This window comes from Mytilus californianus, unplaced genomic scaffold (genome assembly GCF_021869535.1).
Source record: "Mytilus californianus isolate M0D057914Y unplaced genomic scaffold, xbMytCali1.0.p SCAF_38, whole genome shotgun sequence".
NCBI classification, from domain to species: Eukaryota; Metazoa; Mollusca; class Bivalvia; order Mytilida; family Mytilidae; genus Mytilus; species Mytilus californianus.
In genome coordinates this window covers 393,919-417,802 of record NW_026262688.1, presented here as the reverse complement: position 1 = coordinate 417,802, position 23,884 = coordinate 393,919, and the positions used below count along the sequence as shown (strand labels likewise).

The 23,884-nt window shown below is 32.3% G+C and overlaps 1 protein-coding gene across 1 annotated transcript in view; it reads right to left on the bottom strand.

Annotated features, from left to right (window-relative positions):
* The window catches only part of LOC127736830 (uncharacterized), a 68,451-nt gene that overhangs the window by 18,542 nt on the left and 26,025 nt on the right, over positions 1-23,884 (bottom strand). The window contains exons 6-7 of the mRNA XM_052247421.1: positions 16,265-16,327; positions 221-283 (exon numbers count right to left, since the gene is read on the bottom strand). Coding sequence (XP_052103381.1) covers positions 221-283; positions 16,265-16,327 — 126 coding nt within the window. The remainder of the gene's footprint in view (positions 1-220; positions 284-16,264; positions 16,328-23,884) is intronic.

Sequence of the window (23,884 nt, the reverse complement as noted above, 5' to 3'; positions counted from 1 at the left end):
CTTTTATGTTCTTGATATCTCAATCTATTGTTTTAAAGAAATCGAGACAAAGGGGGTCTGAGGATGTACACCAGTGGGATTTTAGATACGCCCTATATAGATACACAAACCAATAATTTCAAATTGATGTTCGTCATTTATATGAATTAGACATTTTAGTAATACTGCCATGCTAACTTTCACTTTCTAACACTAAACATGTATGTTCATAATTATTTACCTGGTTTATGCCTATTTTTCGGGGTATGAACGTGTAAAGACGGATTCTGTCTGATTTTTGGTGCTGCAAAGATAAAATATCATTATGAAATTTATTAAAAAATTCAAAATAAAAGTTACGTAATTTTCTTATAGTCGTTTAAGAAAGTAACATGTGATAATATGAAGAAATGTTTATTGTGTAAGACTTCATTTATATATTGGTATCTTTGTTTGGTTTTGTATGTACTGTATCATGGGCTTTGTGTTAGGTTTATGGTGGGTACTTGTATGACTATGAACAATACTCAAAGTAATCAGATATTTCGAAAGAAGCATATTAAATTATCTCTTCTGTACATTTACCCGTTTACAAGTAAAAGACATATCCTTCCTTGATATAAACGAGTTGGTGTTTTTACAAATCAGGTTTTATAGTACATGTGTTTTTATCTGCATTACGGTTGTTCTTTTTTTTATTATTAATCCTGACATCCCTCGTTGGGTTATACGACAAGACATACTTTGAAATATGGATTATCTATAACATATTTATGTATACATGCTTTTATTGTTTTATACAATCATAGATAAACTTTTATTTTTTCAGGACTCAGGACAATATGGAGCTTGACATAATTGACTGACACTAGCATATAGTTACAACCGGGTGCTGACCTCTAAATTTGGTTATGTTATTCTTCATTATTATCTTACTCGTCAGATAAGGTTACAAAAAAAATTGAATTATAAAGTTCAAATTACAAGAAAAAGAGGGAGATAAATCCCATCAAAACTTTTCATATTTCTTAATGAATATGCACAATTCTGAAAGCAATTTCTAATCTTCATTATTCATAATCAATATCAGTTTTTTAGTAGGGTCACGGTTTAATATCAAGATATTGAAAGCTTCATATATTTGACGAGTTCTACTATTAAATAGAGATAGAACAAAACTAGGCTATTTTAATAACTCTTAAGCTTATACGGGTAGCTCATTACGGAAGGCACGTTTAACACTTCTTTTTCAAATATCTTTTAGGCTAAGTAGAAATGGATCTTATTTCTCAAGCAACAAGTAATAAAACGTACAAAATACGCTAAAATTGCGCATACGGAACATTAGCCAGTGCGCACATAAAACCTAATTAAATATACTATGTTATAATTTGATACACCAGACACCAGTTTCGTCTACAGAAGACTTGTCAGCTGGTCATTATTACAGGTCTAATACAGAAAAGCCGGTTAATACAGAATTTCAACTGTCCTTAATAAAAAAAATTTAACTTTCGCTTTTTTGGTACAAAAAGATGTCAGAAAATAGATGTATTTTTCATATGCTATACTATGTTTTATTTAAGTATATACAATTATGGACGGTAGAAAGTGGGAATATCCAGAAATGTCAACAATGAAATATTATTTCTCTGAGGGCACAGTTCAAAGCGAGAGAAATGTGTAAGGTTGACAATCTAGAATATGCACCACTTTGAATGGGCCACATTTGTTTAATTATACCATAGGACCCTTCGAATCAGTGAAAATACATGTTAAGAAAGCTCTGGTACATGTCTTACTGTAGCAACACATAGTCAACACAATAAGCCTACGTCAAAAAACACTACCTGTGTGACGTCAAACGCGCGATTCTAAGCCAGTACTTAAAACCTTCCATCCTTTATGGGTGGATTTTACATAGAGAAATGGCCCGAGAACACAGTTATTCCGTAGTGCATTTCTTTTAGACAATAAATTAAAATCAAAAACATCGCACCTGCTCAATCTCAAATTTTTTTTTACAGTGTAGTATACTACTTTTGGGACTAATAATATCAAAATTATAGAAAAGTCTACCAGCTTTAACTCAAAATATGGACAATTCTATGTTAAGGGGGTCTATAATTCAAGTTGACAGCTTCAGACATACTAATTTTAGACCTTTTTTAACTGGACCAAATCACTACTGTACATTAAAATTCATCATCCAAATTTTTTTAACATGTAATTTCATCCCCCTACTTAATATTTCATGCATAAAATATAAAGAAATAAATTTCGAAAGTGTTTGAAAAAAATTGGCAAGTTATACACTGTACACACTAGGAAATATATTTGTAGACAACGAAAATCAAAGGACGATAACTGTATCCTCGGACCTAATATGATAGAAAAACTTGGCTAATTCTAATAAAACTTTGCATGACCTAAGCTTAGTAAATTATAAGATAGTTGGCCAAGTTTCATGGCCATAGGATATATATTATAGACACAATGGCCATTTTAATATTGAACTTTGGATGATTATTTTAGACGTTGAAATCGAACAATTTCAACTATTAAGATTGGGGCCTAAAAAATGTAAATATTGCAAAAATTTGCTTTTTAAGTGCCCTTTTATATAATGTATTATGTATTAAAAGCAACTGAACACTCATTTGATTTATCAGATTCATTACAATGATTCAAAAGTCAAATTTATATTAGCCTGTGCCTGAAAATGTAGATTTTCGAATTAAGGGGCCTTACATACACATACATTTTTTTCAACCAATTTAACATTTTTGAAGTTTGTTTACAATAAGTTATTCTTTCATACATATTTAATGAACTTTAATTGGAAAGAAAAGTTACAAAAAGCATACCACATGAGTATAACATGGTCTTAGGCCATGTAAGACTGAAAATTATATTGGGTCAATTTAGGCCGTAGCACAGATTTACATATAAAAAAGCATACTGAAGCTATAAGAAATAGAAGTTTGTTACTTTTTGCTCATTTCTATGTTAGGATGTCATGATACAAGAAGTCTGAATACAACAAGACTCTTGCATTCAACTTTTTTTGCAGACAGTATGGTCTGATGCACAGTTTTTTTCTCTTTTCAATGGAAAACTTGCATGAAGTTTTAGTCTCAACAGGCATATATTTCAACCACTTACTATCCTAATGAAGAAAACAAAGGTAGTATATGAAAGTAATAATAAGCACTTATCATTGTTAAGTGCTTTTATTACAGTTTTAGTGAAATATTATGATGGTCTTTAACTTTTATGTACAATGGTCTTCACATTACACGTGCATCAAACTGGCTGTTTGACCAGGACCATAAAAATAACACATTTTGCATATTTTTTCTGTGATAATCTACTTTTCTCTAGCTTCAGAGTTCACACATTATTAATGAAACTTGAATTAAGCATAGAAACACAAATATCAAAATATAAAAACCTGTCAGATAGAAAATCAGCATGCCTCTTAGGCATAAAAATGAAAACTGCTTTAAAATGCTTATTCTAGCCGTATAATGGCTAATTGGGACATTTTTACAGAATTTCTTTCAAATAAAGATGTAAATCCTTTACTTTTATTCAGTTTGACAAATTGAAACAAGCAAATCATTCAGAAAAGTTGTCAAAGTACAGAATCTACATTTACTGAATTCATCTCTTAGCCCAGAGAACATAGTTATTTCGTATTGCATTTCTTTTAGACAATAAATTAAAATTAAAAAAATCGCACCTGCTCTATCTCAAACAGATTTTCACAGTGTAGTATACTACTTTTGGGACAAATAATATCAAATTTATAGAAAAGGCTACCAGCTTTTACTCAAAATATGGACAATTCTATGTTAAGGGGGTCTATAATTCAAGTTGACAGCTTCAGACATACTAATTTCAGACCTTTTTTAACTGGACCAAATCACTACTGTACATTAAAATTCATCATCCAATTTTTTTTAAACATGTAATTTCATCCCCCTACTTAATATTTCATGCATAAAATATAAAGAAATAAATTTGGAAATTGTTTGAAAAAAAATGGCAAGTTATACACTGTCCACACTAGGGACTATATTTGTAGACAACGAAAATCAAAGGACGATAACTGTGTCCTCGGACCAAATAAAATCGTATAATTAAAAAAGCAAAATGAGGATATTAAATTTGATGTATGCCTTTTTGTGCTTCTTTGTTACATTTGTTTGTTTTGATAGTGATTAAGATGATTACACAATGTTGACTGCTGTACCCCTATTTTTGACATTTTTACCTATTGTGTCTGTTTGTTTTGTTTACGCATCGTTGTCATATAATGGAATTTGATGCGACTGTCATACAAGTGAGAGGTTAAGCTGGCTATAAAACCAGGTTCAATCCACAATTTTCTACATAAGATTATGCCTGTACCAAGTCAGGAATATGACAGTTGTTATCCATTCGTTTGATGTGTTTGAGCTTTTGATTTTGCCATTTGATTAGGGACTTTCCTTTTTTAATTTTTCTCGGAGTTTAGTATTTTTGTGATTTTACTTTTTTGTGACTTATAATGCCTTATATGTAAAACAAATGAAGACACTTTGTTGCCCTGAAAAAGGCCATTTGTGAAAGCTCACATCGGCACCAAATTGATATCAAATACTTGTTTCTTGGTCATTCCAGTCCACGGACCAGTTCTTATCTAGACGTTGCGATATTGTTTACATACGTAAGTGGAGTCATTTTGATAAGATAAAACTCGTGTAAAAATCGAGAGGATCAAATGTTTGTTTTTTTTTTTACCGGTGATTAAACTGTAATTCATCGCACATTATTTTTCTTTATGGGTAAGCGACATTCCTTGCATTAAAATGATAATTAACCGAAATAATTCATATAGATCATGTATGAGTCTTCCTACATTCGTGTTTATCCCCAGTCAGCTTTTGGTAAATAAAGGTGTGATCAAATGTGATCAATTGTGATAAAATTGATGTTTTCATATTAATCCTGTAATATGTCCTCGAACAGTCATATTGGGTCTCGATCAGCTGTATATATACAGCCAATACAGCTTACCTCGAACCAAAACGACCGTTGAACATACTACAGGATTGCAATGAAAACACTCATTTGAGAACACTAAAAGAAAATGTTCGTTGAATCTCGTGTCAACAGTAGAATGAAAATCAATATGGGAATATTTCGAATGAACTTGTTCTCCTCTACAGTATTTGAGATAATCTAAACTGGGCGACCATATGCTTAATTTCCACACAAAATTTGGTGATGATTACATATAAACTCCATTTGAAGAAAACTAAAAAATGAAGATGACCTTAAAATACGGATTCTCTATAATATAGTGATGTGAAGACAAGCGTTTTATGTTTTAAAGAATCAAAGATAAACTTGTATTATTTTTTAGAACTCAGAACGATTAGGAACTTGAAATATTTGGCTGACAATAATAAAGTTGAAATAGATGAAAGATCTTTGAAAAAAGATTAAAAAAAAATTCAAAATATGTTTTAGTTCAATTTATTCTATCTTAAACAAATTTAATTTTAAGTACTTTAAGACTGATCAGCCATTCCCTTTAAACGCTTTTAAACAGCGGGTAATACTTTTTAAACTGTCTTCTTTGTGATTATGCATCAGCGATGACTTAATTAGATTCAACAATTTGAAAAAAAAAACTTGTTAAATTTTGTTAAAAGTTTATTGACATTAAGCTCTTTAAATATTGCTGAATGGTTTTCTTTATTCCTACCGATAACTATATAATATATATATATTATCAATAAAGATTATTATACAAAATTATAATATTTGTGTCTTGCTAAACTGATTTTAGTAATTATTTTTTTGTATATTTATATATAATTTTATTTATGCATTACTCAATGTATCTATTTATTTCACTCTCTACTTTACTTAAGATTTTTGTTAACATTCGGAGGGTTGGGGTTGGGGAGGGGAGTATTTAGAGAAAAAAAATCGTAGTACGACAGTGTGTTTGTGTGTGTGTGTGTGTATTGCAATTTCTTTATACACGAATACGAGTATAGGATGTCATTTGATATGTTTCAATATAGGAATCAAATGAGATCTGGCGTATGTGTCAATAAGACAGCAACTAAATAACAAAAATAAACAAAAGATCGCTAGATGGCAGCAAATAGACTTCAACAAAAGACCGATGACCTATACAAAAATAAGGAATAGTGGTATGAATGCCAATGATAAAACTATCCACCAAAGTTCAAATGAAGTGGATGTAAGCAATTATAAGCAACAGTAGGCCTTCAACAATGAAAAAACATGCCATATAGTCCTTGTGCTTTTCGTTAAATTATTGAGAATAATAATTAATTTTAATGTAATTACCTTAATAGCAGATCAAACCAAATAAGTCAACGCAACAAGTTCAAATACATTATGCTTATTAAGATGTAAGTATGTAATGCGGGCCCGGTCAGAAAGCACATACCAGAAAGTAGTACATTTTTAACCTGAATAGTTCCTACGCATAGGTGTAACTTTTAAAATATGTAGACTATATTGGTAATTTTGGTATCAAATGAAAGCTGAATGACTGGTGATCACTTGTTGACTAATAATTTTGACTCATAAAACAAAATTGTAAAAGAGGTTACATTTTGCCAGTTTGTCGGATCTGATGTACCTGTTTAGGTACATCCAAAGTTCTAGGAAACAGTTCAGTATTATATGCAATTGAAGGTATGTTGAATTTTTCAGTACAAGACGCCATAAGGTGTTGCTTTGACATTTTATGATTGTCACTTTATTTGAACTTCAGAAAAAAGAGATATGCCTGCTTGAAATTTAGGAATTCAGCTTATAAAGCAATTGGGCCATAAATTAGTGGTGAATTTCCTTTTACAGAAAATCATCAGAAGTTTAGAATTTGTAACCATTCTAATAATAATTGGTCATATTTGATGTCAGATATTAAATTGTATCAATTTTGTTAGATGTACAATTCTGTATATTGAAAATTTCAGCTTAGTAAAAAAAAAAATCAAAAAGAGGAAAGTTTAAACTGTGATTATTTGTTGGAGGTATGTTATCGATTTAAAATCAAAAACCTTTTGGAAGGGTAAACGGTAGATTGTTCTGCTTGACTAATATACCTGATACTGATGCGGATACTTTAACGTATAACAAGACTTAATACCATTTTGATTTTGTATAACGGGACATGGCTGATTAGTTTGACTGAGCTTAATCATATATCAAAATAACTAGAATTACCACGATGAAATATATTTAATTGGTATTAAAATAATTTGAATTTGATTGAACATAAACAAATTTAATTTTTTTTTGACAATCGTTTTATTTTAAATTCAGTTATCTGTTTAAAGTGGAGCCAGCTGAAGCTCGCCTACGGGTATAGGATTTTCCAGATGGGTTGAAGACCCATCGGTGGCCTTGGGCTGTTGACTGCTCTTTAGCCGAGTTGGTGTCTCTAAGACACACACCCTTTTCTATTCTTTATTCTATTGATACCTAATTGATTGTCTGATTAATCTAAATCCTGGTGACCAAGTGGTTGTAAAAATTCACTGAATATACCAGGCTTATCATTTGGTACGCGATACGCGTGTGTCGATAACATAAAACTCAGCAGTGGTATAAATAGGCATTGGTAGCCTGTCATACCTTCATTAACTTTCCAAAACTAAAGAATTGTATACAGAACTATTTACATGAATTAGGTCTATGATAAGGATCATGATCATAAGAAGACTCTTTCCTACTGCCTTTTGATGCTGCAATGCTAGCTTTCATCCTGTATTCTATTTTATTATTAAAAAACAAAACAATATATAGTAAAAAACAGATACGTAGTTCTTTTTTATTGTCATTAACAAAAGTTAAAAAAAGATATTACAATAACATGTTTATAGTGTATGATACCATTTGTATGTAAGTATCTTTGTTTTGTTAAGTTTGAATTGTGCAGTAGGATTTATACTAGGTTTATGGTGTGCACTCGTAATAAATATACACGTAGTAAAAAAAAAATCGGAAGCTGTATACTGAATTATTTCTTCTGTACATATCCGTCTTTGACTGTTTAATAAGAAGGCTTATTTCTACTGTCTTGTTGTGTTGCAAAGTTATATATCATCTTACATAGCATTTACCGTTTCAATTAAACTCATCATAGATACCAAGCTTAACCTTATGGCCAGGTGCTCGTTTTGTATAGAAATAGACTCATCAGTGACGCTCAAATACAAACAAATAAAAAGATCAAATAAAGTCAGAAGTTATATAAAACTAAGCAAGTTTTACTTTGACCTCATCACACCTCATCTACACGTGTATATAGATATAAGAAGATGTGGTATGAGTGCCAATGAGACAACTCTCCATCCAAGCTACAATACGTAAAAGTAAACCATTATAAGTCAAAGTACGGCCTTCAACATGGAGACTTGGCTCACACCGAATAGCAAGCTTTAAAGGATTCCAAAAATTACTAGTGTAAAACAACAATTCAAACAGGAAAACCAACGGTCTTATCTATATAAAAAACGAGAAACGAGAAACACTTATGAACCACATCAACAAACGACAACCACTGAACATCAGGGTCCATGTATGTTCAGATTTTGGGATGAATCGGATGGTGATGATTTGTGAAGTCTGCTTTGTGCTTTACAAAATTGATGTAAACAATTCTTTTGATATCTTATACAGTAAGAGATTTACTCTTTTACCTTTTTAGTACTAAGAACGATAAATAGCTTAATATTATTGTTCTAGTTAAAACAGTACGTCGTCCTCTAAATGTCCTTATGGGACTCATAGTAATTATCTTTACACTTTACGAACTTCATATACAGGATTGTGTTCCTTACGCAGAAACTGCTCTAACAGAGTTATGAGGAGGAAAGATTAAAAATGACACTCCGTAAATTTTAGGGACATATACAATGTGTCTGTGTCTTAACTAACTAACTATTTTTTAACCACGTCGTAGATTGTGGTTTACCATCTACGTCGTCTGGACTGTTAAGTACCGAACGGGATCTATTCCCGAATATGACTGTTTTGCCGAGTGTGAATTTGCATTGCTATACGACGTGTCGCGTTATCTATACATCCAATATTCATGTATTTAGTTATGATGTTTCTTTTATAAATCCCGTTGAATATTGTGTTATGTCTTATCGTTTGTGATCTTAATTCTGTATTTTCGGTAGATTTCACATATGTCTTATTTGTCAATACAGTCTAGTTATTTGTTTTCGCTTAGTCGATTTATGACTATTGAATAGCAGTATACTACTTTTGTTTCTATCTAGTTATTTGTGGTTCATCTACCGCGTTTTTGTTTTATGTTGTTTCTTTGTAAGTGTGTTTGATCTAACATAATCTTGCCTTATATGACTGTTATTTTATTTTTAATTTCTATATGTATGTAAAAGTTAAGATACAAAATCAGCTATTTCATTTATATGATTTTAAGTTTAAAGCAACTATAAGCACAGGATGTTTTTGTTTATACACAGTTTTGATTTAGAAGAAAAACCGACATGGTTAAAAAAAACAAATAATAACACCATTACAAACACAGTTCAATTTTAATATTCTTGTAATGGTTAGAACATATATAAAATAACACCATTACACACCCAATCCCAATCTTATATTCTTGTTCGTGTCTATAAATAAAACAAATCTATTTCATTTTTATAAATTTATACTTCGTGTATGCTGTCCTGGTGTGCTGTCGTAAATTTATTGAAGGTGTCCGTTGTTATTCTGCGGTTAACATGTTGTTATGTACTATTATATTATTTATTCATGTATTTCTCTGTCCTGAGTTTCATGCGTTTATTTGTACTGTATTCCTGTCACGAAGTGTTGTCATTTTAGCGGTATTTATAATATTGCCATATAAGAGGGATGTTTTGTTAGCCATAAAACAGGTTCAGACCACCATTTTTTCATAAAATGTCCTATGCCAAGTCGGGAATATTGCAGTTGTTACCAAATAGTCCCTTTCTATGTATGTTAGTGTTTGTTTTTTGTTGCAGTTCTGTGTTTCTGTTTTCCGGCTTTTTCCTCTTATAGTTGATGTCCTTCCCTATGTTCAGTTTGTAATCCGGATTTGTTTTCGCTTAATCGCTTTATCGGCTTACTACTGTTGCTTTTATTTAACTCGTAAAAAGTTATACAAAGATGTTTTCATATCCCGTTTTAGCGTTTACGTCAAATTAGAGATGGAAGTGAATTTATCAACAGTTAGCTATTTTGTAGATTATTGAGCTAACACGAGTAGCTTTTCGCGGAACACATACTAAACACCTTCGGTTTAAAAATATTTGAAGAACAATGGTTATGAATTGATTTTTTTTTTAAAGCAAGGAATAACACGTACAAAATACGTTCAACTGCCTTAACAGAGAACAAGCTGGTGTGCATAAAACATGAAAGAAACCAATGCAAGATACCAAGATTATGGATTTGGAACGCTCGACGCTTGTTTCTACACAAGACTCATTACTGTTGCCCGAATCAGAACAATTGACGAGCAAAATCAAATACTCAAGTAAGCCATTAAACACCTAAAATTCCGAAAAGTTGAAGATGGGAAAACCTTAGCGTTTTAAGTGATTCAACATTCTAATAGAGATTTCCAATTAAATGACATTCCTCGACATAACCATCCTATCTGACCGTATCTCGGTCTATTGCAGTGATGGACGACGGAGGGGAGCATAAACTGCATGATATTTTTTTGCTCTTTCAATACACATACTTTGTTGGAATAGATGTTATTTAAAAATTAGCACACACTAATAGTTTAATTCTTTACAATTTTGTTTTAAAACTTAGGATGATTTCATTGAAAACAATCTTAAAGGGAATAATTAGTTCAGTTACCGTAATCAAATTCACCGAGCATTACTTCGTCATTTCACTTGACCCATATATTTATCTCACAAACGATGAATTTTTAAAGCTCATAAATCAAAATTAAGTTTGAACAAATAAAAATAATGGAATCTGAAGCGTGATTATATTTTCATTTTTAAGTTATTAGATTAAAACAAGAGTTTCAAACACGCCGGAATGTAAAAGGTATACACGACTTGCCTCTTCTTCTTTTTTAGCAGACTTCTATAATTCATTTCAAGATACTTTTGTCAAAGGTAAAAATTCAGATCACTGATGCATCTTTTTTTTCTGTAGAATTTTTTCAAATGGAATTTATGAGGACGCATCTGCAGGAAAAAATATGATTTCACTTTACTGAATCAGTTATTTTGTTTATATCTTGTCTTTAATTATTATATTTATATGATGCATGGATTCTAGCTAGAGCCCGTACAAACGTATGCGTAATTTGAAGTCAATGTTCTTAAATTGTATTTTTATGAAATATTTGGCGTTTAATTATACAAGTACGTATAAAAAACGGACATGCACGGACTATTTAATTCAATTTTGGCTAAGTAAGATGATCGCTTTAGTTTTATGACCAACTTCTGATAGCATGGGAATATTATATTTACTGGTCTGTGCATCCTTCCGTTCTTCCGTTCTTTTCAAAATATAAAACCTTTAAAATTATATATCAACTATGAGTTTGACCCAGATTAAGTAGTGCACTGAACATGGAAATATTATCATGTGGAGGGGCACGGTATCTCTAGGCCACACATTCTTGTTGCAAAAGTTCTGATTAATAAACGTTCATGTATATGTTTCTTCCAGATTCATAACTGTCTCTTTGGTTGCGCGCTCGCCTCGACATTAATCTCTCAAAGGTGTTCAAGGGAATAGAAATATGATCGCTATTGGTCTTGTTCCGATCAGCAGCTTAACCATTGCCAAAGTGGAGAGTTCGTTTAAATGTGCGGGATGTACAAGTACGCAGTCCATTCCGTTCAGAGTGGGGACGTTAAATTCGGTGCCTCTTTTGGATATAATGTCACGCTTTCTTCACGTTAATTATGCAAGAAATGTTTGCCACTGGACGTTAAACAACTAACTGTCAATCAATCGGCAGTAGCGTACTTTGAATTTTATTTCTGGTGAGGCAAATGATTTGATTCTTAGCAGTTACAGCCTCACCTTGGTTTAAAGGCGTCAATGTCAGTAAGGAGTGGACGGTTAGTTGAAAATATGAATCGCAAAATAGGTGTAGGTGATCATACTCTTGATAGGTCACACAGGGCAAAAAAATACTGTCTATGAAAAATCCAGATTTATGGATTCTATCATAAAATTATATTTCTAGTGCGCATTTTATCAATATATTTCAATGAAACTTCTGGTTAAAGGCTTAATTCTCAGTATTCAGTTAGGTATTAGAATTCAGATAGATCCTGATCGAAACAAAATAAAATGACAAAATCATAAGTACGACCTCCTTCACTTTACTGAATCAGTTAATTTGTTTATATCTTGTCTTTAATTATTATATTTATATGATGCATGGATTTTAGGAAGAGCCCGTACAAACGTATGCGTAATTTAAAGTCAATGTTCTTAAATTGTATTTTTCTGAAATATTTGGCGTTTAATTATACAAATACGTATGAAATACGGACATGCACGGACTATTAAATTGAATTTTTGCTAAGTAAGATGACCGCTTTAGTTTTATGACCAACTTATGATAGCATGGGAATATCATATTTACTTGTCTGTGCATCCTTCCGTTCTTCCGTTCTGTTCAAAATATAAAACCTTTAAAATTATATACCAACTATGAGTTTGACCCAGATTAAGTAGTGCACTGAACATGGATATTATCATGTGAAGGGCACGGTGTCTAAAGGCCACACATTCTTGTTGCAAAAGTTCTGATTAATAAACGTTCATGTATATGTATCTTCCAGATTCATAACTGTCTCTTTGGTTGCGCGCTCGCCTCGACATTAATCTCTCAAAAGTGTTCAAGGGAATAGAAATATGATCGCTATTGGTCTTGTTCCGATCAGCAGCTAAACCATTGCCAAAGTGGAGAGTTCGTTTAAATGTGCGGGATGTACAAGTACGCAGTCCATTCCGTTCAGAGTGGGGACGTTAAATTCGGTGCCTCTTTTGGATATAATGTCACGCTTTCTTCACGTTAATTATGCAAGAAATATTTGCCACTGGACGTTAAACAACCAACTGTCAATCAATCGGCAGTAGCGTACTTTGAATTTTATTTCTGGTGAGGCAAATGATTTGATTCTTAGCAGTTACAGCCTCACCTTGGTTTAAAGGCGTCAATGCCAGTAAGGAGTGGACGGTTAGTTGAAAATATGAATCGCAAAATAGTTGTAGGTGATCATACTCTTGATAGGTCACACAGGGCAAAAAAATACTGTCTATGAAAAATCCAGATTTATGGATTCTATCATGAAATAATATTTCTAGTGCGCATTTTATCAATATATTTTAATGAAACTTCTGGTTAAAGGCTTAATTCTCAGTATTCAGTTAGGTATTAGAATTCAGATAGATCCTGATCGAAACAAAATAAAATGACAAAATTATAAGTACGACCTCCTTCACTTTACTGAATCAGTTAATTTGTTTATATCTTGTCTTTAATTATTATATTTATATGATGCATGGATTTTAGGAAGAGCCTGTACAAACGTATGCGTAATTTAAAGTCAATGTTCTTAAATTGTATTTTTCTGAAATATTTGGCGTTTAATTATACAAATACGTATGAAACACGGACATGCACGGACTATTAAATTGAATTTTTGCTAAGTAAGATGACCGCTTTAGTTTTATGACCAACTTATGATAGCATGGGAATATCATATTGACTGGTCTGTGCATCCTTCCGTTCTTCCGTTCTGTTCAAAATATAAAACCTTTAAAATTATATACCAACTATGAGTTTGACCCAGATTAAGTAGTGCACTGAACATGGATATTATCATGTGAAGGGCACGGTGTCTAAAGGCCACACATTCTTGTTGCAAAAGTTCTGATTAATAAACGTTCATGTATATGTATCTTCCAGATTCATAACTGTCTGTTTGGTCGCGCGCTCGTCTCGACAGTAATCTCTCAAAGGTGTTCAAGGGAATAGAAATATGATCGCTATTGGTCTTGTTCCGATCAGCAGCTAAACCATTGCCAAAGTGGAGAGTTCGTTTAGATGTGCGGGATGTACAAGTACGCAGTCCATTCCGTTCAGAGTGGGGACGTTAAATCCGGTGCCTCTTTTTGGATTTAATTTCACGCTTTCTACACGTTAATTATGCATGAAATATTTGTCACTGGACGTTAAACAACCAACTGTCAATCAATCGACAGTAGCGTACTTTGAATTTTATTTCTGGTGAGGCAAATGATTTGAATCTTGGCAGTTACAGCCTCACCTTGGTTTAAAGACGTCAATGCCAGTAGGGAGTGGACGGTTAGTTGAAAATATGAATCGCAAAATAGGTGTAGGTGATCATACTCTTGATAGGTCACACAAGGCAAAAAGATACTGTCTATGAAAAATCCAGATTTGTGGATTCTATCATGAAATAATATTTCTAGTGCGCATTTAATCAATATATTTCAATGGAACTTCTGGTTAAAGGCTTAATTCTCAGTATTCAGTTAGGTATTAGAATTCAGATAGACCCTGATCGAAACAAAATAAAATGACAAAACTATAGGTACGACCTCCTTCACTTTACTGAATCAGTTAATTTGTTTATATCTTGTCTTTAATTATCATATTTATATGATGCATGGATTCTAGGAAGAGCCCGTACAAACGTATGCGTAATTTAAAGTCAATGTTCTTAAATTGTACTTTTTTGAATTATTTGGCGTTTAATTATACAAATACGTGTAAAAAACGGACATGCACGGACTATTTAATTGAATTTTTGCTAAGTAAGATGATCGCTTTAGTTTTATGACCAACTTATGATAGCATGGGAATATTATATATACGGGTCTGTGCATCCTTCCGTTCAGAATATCCTTCTAAATATTTCCCCCCCAACAAATATAATAAAAAGAAAGAGAAACTATTAAGAAAAACAGAAAAAAAAGTATAATGGAGCGTTCATTTGCAAAGTATTTTGAAAAATAATTGTCATAATTGTAAAGATTTGGGGATACTCAGTTTACGATCCACTATGTCTCTTAACTTTATACATTTAGCTTTTGTCAACATGTATGGATGATAATAACTGGAAGAACTATTAAGTAATAAAAAACAGCCAACCATCATATCAGTTTCACAGTTATTACCTCTTGTTTGGATCAGTTTTGTTTGCGAGTTATACTTTGTCTGTTACTTAAAAAAGATATTTGTATCTACTTTGTTCATTTGAGGATCATCCTGGATCCAAATCTTAATAAAATGGATAAAATATTCTAAGTTCACTTCAAGGGATATCAAATATTCCCTGGAAATATCTTTTGTATTTGGACTCCGATAACATTCCCGTTAAACAAATTAATACAAAACAATTCCTAATCGAACACACCTTAATTTAAAAAAAAACAAACATATATAGGGATTTCTTTATCAATACATTTTATAATAAATGAAAAATAGTTTTGTTTCTACATTAAATGGAAGCGATAGTTTTATTTGAATTTCCAACCATTATAAAGAGACAGATTCAGACAAATTCTGCTTTCGATATTTCTGAAATTGTCAGAAACATATCCTTCTAAATATTTCCCCCCAACAAATATAATAAAAAGATAGAGAAACTATAAAGAAAGACAGAAAAAAAAGTATAATGGGGCGTTCATCTGCAAAGTATTTTGAAAAAAAATTGTCATAATCAAAATCATGAAAGATAACTCGAATCGTATGTATGATAGGTATGGGATACGTGTGTTAATACGTGATCTTATGTCAGTAAAATAAGGCAGGAATCCGGAAAACCACGTGTGCAATATTTCTGTCATTTTTCGTCATGATAAAAAAAAATTATAATGACGAAAGTTCAAGTGTTTGATTTTAAAAGTCTTGAAATACTTTGTTTAAACTTAAGCGACGTATTTAATCAAATTCGATGATTGGCAATAACCCGTCCCATTAGGTCCGTTCGTAGAGTTACGTACGTATTTCATTTTATTTGAAATCTCTATTAGCATTTAATTACCGAAAATTACCATATCAATGTTTTTTTAATGTCACCATCGAATTCTGAATATTGAGTCAGTGTAACCTTCCGGGACTAAACGTCCAATATCGGTCGCATCGACCCGGTAGTTGCAAACGCATTGTTTTGGAATGCCAGAAGCGTGTTTCGTAAATAAACAAATAAATATTTACCTTGATTATGCTTGTAATTAATATTTTGATCGTTAGAAGGTTTATTCCTACTGTTTTGTTGATCTGCAAAGTGATATATCTAATTTAAAAAATATTCAAATTTAAGAAAACAAAATAAGTCTGTTGTTCAGTGGTTTTCGTTTCTTGGTGTGGTTTATAGGTGTTTTCTCGGTTTTTTTTTATATAGATTAGACTGTTGGTTTACCTGTTTGAATTGCTTTGAATTTCACTAGTCATTTTGAGGCCCTAGCTTGCTGTTCAGCGTGAGTCAAGGCTCCGTGTTGACGGCCGTACTTTGACCTATAATTGTTAACTTTTTATACATTGTGACTTGGATGGAGAGTTGTCTCATTGGCACTCATACCGCATCTTCTTATTCATATAAATTTTCTAATTCTCATCAAAGAAAGTTACAAGTGATAATAAAATAACTTTTATACATGCCAAGAATTCATTTATATATTAGTATCTTTGTTTTGTTTTATCTGTATTGTATAATTGGGTATATGCTGAGATTTGTTTGCATTGTATAATAATGTTTCTGATTCGTTTATTATTAGTACTTGGTATGCTATAAATATCAACATCAAAGGTCACTAACCGTTTTCAAGGAAAAACAAAATTGATTTGTAATATGTAATTCCAATTTAAATACCCTTTTTGCAGTAGATTGATTGCAAACTTGCATCTATTTTCTACCTAATTCAATATTTCATCAAAAAAGTGGAAACCCATCATTAAATGAATTTCCCGAGTAAATGTATGCGACTTAAAAAAAAAAGGGGGGGGGGGGTTCCATTTTAAAAAGATTTTTTTCAAATAATAAGAACAACGACTGTCAAAACTATACAAAATGTATAGCCAAATATGAAAAAAATATGTTTTTGTTAATATAACTATCTATTGTACCCCAATAAAAGTCTAACATTGTGTTTTGGGCATATATGTTGAATTCGGTACATGCAAAACTGCCAACAAAATTTCTTTCAAAACAGACTAATATTGGAGTTTAAACAGTGTCATGACATTTTGTTTTCAAAAAAATGTATAAATAGGAACATAAATCTTTAAACAAAAAAGTTTATAAAATAGATCTTTAACATCTTTAAGAAGACATTTTTTATAAATAGGACCACCTTTTATCTGTTTAAAAACTGAAAAAAGTTTCTGTTGTTCAATCCCAACTAAGTGACACAAAATAAGAAATTTTCTTCTATGCAGGATAGATTAACATTGCAATAAACATATGTTACTTTAATAAGAAACAACTTTAAAAAGATATTTTTGATGAATAGAACCGCCTTTTATCCGTTTAAGAATTGAGAAAGTTTCGGTTGTTCAATCCCAATCTAAGTGACACAAGATGAGACATTTTCTTCTATGCAGGATAATTTAAACTCACACTAGACATACGTTACTTTAACAAGTAATTCAGACTTCAAATGACTTTTGTATTGTGGGAACGTTATAACAAGGTTCTGACACTTGGCTGGAATATATATGTTCGTACATGCAAGGCTAAGCAACAAGATCTCGAATATCAACATTGGTCCAAAGTTTCACTATCGCGGTTAACGAACACGACACAATTTTTAAACCACAAGTCCTAATAATATTGCGAATATAAATGTTAAGCTTCGGACATTTGACTTGGTGTGCTGGTCGAATGTGTGTGTTCAACATGTAGCGTGCTTTTATTCAGCATCATAGGACATTTCAAAACAGTTTGTCATTGCAGAATACACTTTGGCCTTATCAATCTAAAATCGGGGACATAAAACAACTGTTACATTCTCCAACAAATGTCAAATGAACCCTGTCTAGAAAGGAATAGTCTAGGACGCTGCTTGCAACTCAATATCCTTCAACAAAAGTCAAGAAAAAACCATCTCTGGTCGACAGTATATACTTGCCATGATCACCTGATTGCAGTTTCTGGAAACTTGCCGATTGTCGTGATTGTTTTGCCCTACGGTCTGGTCTGTATGAATTGATTTGATATCTGAACTAGGGTTAGCATTGATATCTCACTGCTGATGGGTAAAAAATAGTTTCTGTAAATTTGTAATTAATGAATAAATAAAATTGAGAATGGAAATGGGAAATGTGTCAAAGAGACAACAACCCGATCAAAGAGCAGAAAACAGCAGAAGGCCACCAATGGGTCTTCAACACAGCGAGATAATCCCGCATCCGGAGGCGGACTTCAGCTGGCTCTTAAACAAAAATGTGTACTAGTTCAGTAAAAATGGACGTCACACTAAACTCCAAAACATGAGAAATGAACTAAAATTAAAAAAACATACAAGACTGACAAAGGCCAGAGGCTCCTGACTTGGGACAGGCGCAAAAATGCGGCGGGGTTAAACATGTTTTGTGTGATCTAAACCATCACCCTATACATCTAGCCAATGTAGAATAAACAAACACACAGCAGTACGCACAGTAAAACTCAGTTAAAAGAAGTCCGAGTCCGATGTCAGAATAGGTGACAAAAAAACTAAGCAAAATGACAAGGATACATAAATTAACAAAGACTACTAGCATTTACTGACATGCCAGCTCCAGACGTCAATTAAACTGACTGAAAGATTATGTCTTCATCGTATGAAAATCAAGCACAAATCCAGCACAATCCCTCCCGAAAAAACTAGGGGTTTAGTATCATATCATCATAAAATATATGAGAAGAACATAGCCCGTATCATGCCAACAACTGGTTTTAGAATAAATGTGTTTATTTCCGATGCAAAGACCATATGAGTGAATCAATATTACTACCAAAATATGCCATCTTTAATAACCTGACAACAGTATCATAACTATATCCATTTTGAAAAAGTCTGTTTAAAGGTTTGATTAGCTTTTGAGGTGAATCCCTGTAAAGGTTTACAATGGTTGTATGATAAGCTAACCTTTATCTAAATCTATGGTCTAGAGTATGTAATCCCTTGTCTTCCTTGAAGCTTTCTTATTACAATATGACAAATAATAAATCGATTTAAACTTTGACACCCATGACTTCGATTTCTGTTTTTTAGCCGGCAGCTATTTTGTCTTTTAATTATGTCTCTACGAAAAAGTTAAAGGCAACAGTAGTTTACAGATGTTCAATTTTTCAAACAATAACTGAGAGAATCCCATGAACTTCAAAAAGAGTTCAGATTGGTTGCGTCAACATCATGCAACACACGCCATGCGAATAAAAAATCGTCAAATTGTTACAAACTGGAATGGGACACAAATGGTAAATTTTTAGATCTGATCTGGTCCTAAGTATTTAGATATCTTAAACCACGAAAAGATGTTGCTAGTGAGTTGAGACACGATAAAGCCTAAAAGTAACACCATTCGTGATGGTGACCTTAAAACTTATTTTGTGTCTATTTCATTCGCCGGTTCTTCCTCATAAGTCAGTACTTATCTCCATATATGTATTTACACGTTCGACACACGGGTCTCACATGTGGAGCAGAATCTGCTACACTTTCCTGGAAACACTAGATAAACCTCGGTTTTCAGTAAAGTTCGTGTTGATTTTTAGTTTTCTATGCAGTGTTTTGTAGAATTTTGTTTGTCTCTACGTCGTTCTTCGTCTTTTGCCATGACGTTGTGATATTGTCTTTTATGAAGTCTGTACTGTGTCAACATGCACGAGCGTAAGGTATTAATTGAGATATGTAAACACCAAACGATAGATATAGTACTATTGTGAAATGGGAAATTGACATTTGGAAAGAAAAAATCGTCATGCGACATGTGACATAGATTTTTTTTTAAGTCGTCAACCAACAAAAGGTCTCTATATGAAGCTTATATTCTAGTTTCGGTAGTATCCTTTATCACAACTCGATGGGGTACAGCTACTGAACCACTCAATTTCCCGTTTTTCCGTTTTCGTTCCGTTTTTCATTCATTCCGTTTGCGTGTTTCATTCATTCCATTCATTTCGTTCATTTCGTTTGAGTTCATTCCGTGTTCCACTCTGTTCATACACGAAATTGCCTGATAACAAGCGTGATGTTCGGTAAACGTGTGAAGCTAATCATTTCGTTTTTGAACGTTTACAGCGTGTGTGAACGATAATATCATTCTGAAACAAAAGGTAATTTGATTCGCTTCACAAACAAATTTCGTATTTTATAATCACATCATCACATGTATTTTTCTTCATCAACAAAACCTACGACAACCACAACGTTCATACTAGTGTCATGAGTCATTATGATGGTTTAAATATTAAATGATAAATATGTTTGTATGATTTATCAATTTAAAAACTACAATTATAAGGTGACCGTAGAAAAATTGTCAGAAGGAATAAAAAAGCACACTTCATACAATACAATAAATGTTTGGTTTTAGAGTTAATTTTGAAAGAAAATACCATTAAAAAGTTGGCAAGGAAAAGTTAGGTCGGATAATTGTGTAACCATATACAGTACAAGTAACACTGGATTAGGAATGAGTTTAATAGGAATAAACATTCTAGTATATTCATTTTAAGAATATATGTTACGATTTACAAATTTCAAGAAATAAGATTTTTTAAAACTTAAGTTACACGGGAATTCTGCAGATATAACAATTTTTATCAAAATTAACAAATTGTACCTTAAATTTTGCTTAAAAGAGTGGAAACAATTGTGTGTCCTTTCTTCTCAGGCGATCTTGCGTAACTGAGATATTGACGGTAATACTACCTCGGATGATGGTTAGGACGGAAAAGGTTATCATTTCAGTCAGATATCTTTACATTTATCCGTTAAAATACATGCAAAAAAATGCAGTTCACATCACGTGCGTTCAACATATAAATTTTAGAAGTTAAAATTGTAAGAAAAGTTGCGATCACGATCTTTGTACACAAGTGAGTAATAAATATATATTCTTTATGTAAGTATACTGCATACTGAAATATGACGAAGTCTTCCATCAAAAACCTAGCTGTAGGGCAGTTTGATTTAATTTGTTTAAATACTAAATCAATTTAGATGGGTCGTAAAAAAATAAAGTCATCCCTGGAATTGTCCGGTTCCAACAGTAAAACCCTTCTTACAAGTGCGGGATGTATACATGAATAGCAGACGCGCCATTTCGGAGGAGGGACTTTAAATCCAGTACTTCGCGTATTCAGGATGCATTGTACAATCCCTGATGTTAAATAACACTTGTGACAACATTTTGATGGGATGTGCATGATATATTTGCCACTCAACGTTTAACTAGCAGCACACGATAAATCTAAACTCTAATCCGTATGATCTACAAATGTCTTAGTCTTGTGAGTTTAAAACGACAAAAAAAAAAAGAATATTACACGTTGCAATACTGACTCACGTATATATATATACATCTTATGATGGAGAACGTAATGACGGACAAACAGGAGAGACATATGTCTCTTAATTAAAAATAGCTAAAAAAAAAAAAAAACAAGTCAGAGACTTTTAAAACTCGAAATTGTATTGAAGTCAGCTGAATCAACAAATGGTCGGATATTTTTGACAAAAGTATTTCGGTAGAAGCGAAGAAAAAACCCGTCTTTTTTTTATACATCACCGTATATAGCTTCCTTGATGCCGTAAATAGCCGTCAACACAACGTTCTATTTAAAAAAAAGAGGCAATTATGACTATATTTTGACAAAAAACAACTATATCTTTTAAATAGAAAATACATGTTTAGTCCGACAAGTCAGATTTTATAGTTCTCATTTGCCTTTGCGCGATGAAAAATGGTACCAATGTATTCGTTTATAAAATTTTATATCATTTTCTGAATGTTGAATTAAAACAAAGTAAGATAACTGGCAATAAGAAACCACCGCACTAAGTCGGCTCACTTTATTTACAACAAACTGATAATTAATCAAACACTCGACAAGACTAATTAGCAGTTATCTGTTTGATGATGATATTTTAACCATGATTCCATAGTTATAAAACGAGATTTGGGAGGACCACCTATGGGGCTTTCCACTGATAAAGGGGACATCGTGATCGCCTTACTATATAGTACAGCTTGCACACTTGGTCTAGTAATGGACTTCTGGTATTAGTTATTATAGGTCACCGTACGGCCTTCAACCATGCATGAGCAAAACCCATACTGCATAGCAAACTATGAAAAGCTGCGACATAACAACACGTAAAAAATTTAAACCTCTTCATTTGTGCAGTATTAAATGGAAAAAGAAAGATACATTCAATAATCGTCAATAAGTCAGCAACCCAACAATAAATCACAATAAAGAGAAATACATAGGTCTTTACTGAGTTCCGTATGAAAGGTTTTAAACTTTACCGAGTCCAAAAAAATTAATGCACCAAAGATCTGTCATCAAAATTGTTGAATTAAAAAATGTACAAGCTAGTTATAAACTTTCACAGACATAGCTTTTGGTACTGCCAATTTTTTCACACAACGCTCAATATAAAAACCCTACAAATTTTGATTCAATAATCACTTTCATAGCAAATGCATTCTTTTAATTTGAAGAACTTCTTACATTATAATGCCGATTCTCTGAAATTTAACCTAATCAAAAATATATTAGGATTTTTCAATACTTCCAACTTTATTAGATTCTGAACAAATTTGAGTAATTCTCAAACCAAACGAAAACATGAGAACGGTTGTTACCTTAGCTAAAATGTCGATCGGCAGCAATACATTCTGACTTTCGGAAACAAGTCGATTCATTGGGATAATTTTTACATTAAGATATACAGATAAGGAAGTCTATAAGTTACCCCTGTACGTATTTTTTACTAGGACCATTTTCAAAATAAAAGTCCCTTAATCTTTATTAAATCATCACATGTACGTGAGTTACTTGACGAGTACAAGATTTCGTCTTTGCCGTATTACTAAACATACAGCTTATCAATTATTACTGCCAAACATCACTATATTGCATATTAGATATATCCCCCCCCCCAAAAAAAAAAAAAGAAAAAGAAAACAACCAACCACCACCATCATTACAACCCCCAACCATTCCTCATGAAGATATTGCGCTAAAAACAAGAGGCTCTCAAGAGCCTGAATCGCTCACCTGTATTTCAGAGAAGATTTTTAAATGTTAGCAAACTTGATGAACAAATTGTGTAAAATTGTCTTTAAAGGGCAATAACTCCTTAAGGGGTCAATTGACAATTTTGGTCATATTAACTTTTTTGTAGATCTTACTTTGCTGAACATTATTGCTGCTTACAGTTTATATATATCTATAATAATATTCAAAATAATAACAAAAAACTGCAAAATTTTGTTAAAACTACCAATTCGGTGGCAGCAACCCAACAATGGGTTGTTCGATTCATCTGAAAATTTCAGGGCCGATAGATCTTTACCAATTAAACAATTTTACCCCATGTCACATTTGCTCTAAAGATTTAGTTTTTGAGATATAAGCCAAAATATGCATTTGACCCATATGTTCTATTTTTAGCCATGGCGGACATGTTTGTCAATGGATACAAACTTCAGATACAATTTATAAACAAGATACCCTAAGGAACATTTAGTTAAAGTTTGAAGGTAATTGGCCCAGTAGTTTCAGAGGAGAAGATTTTTAAATGTTAGCAAACTTGATGAACAAATTGTGTAAAATTG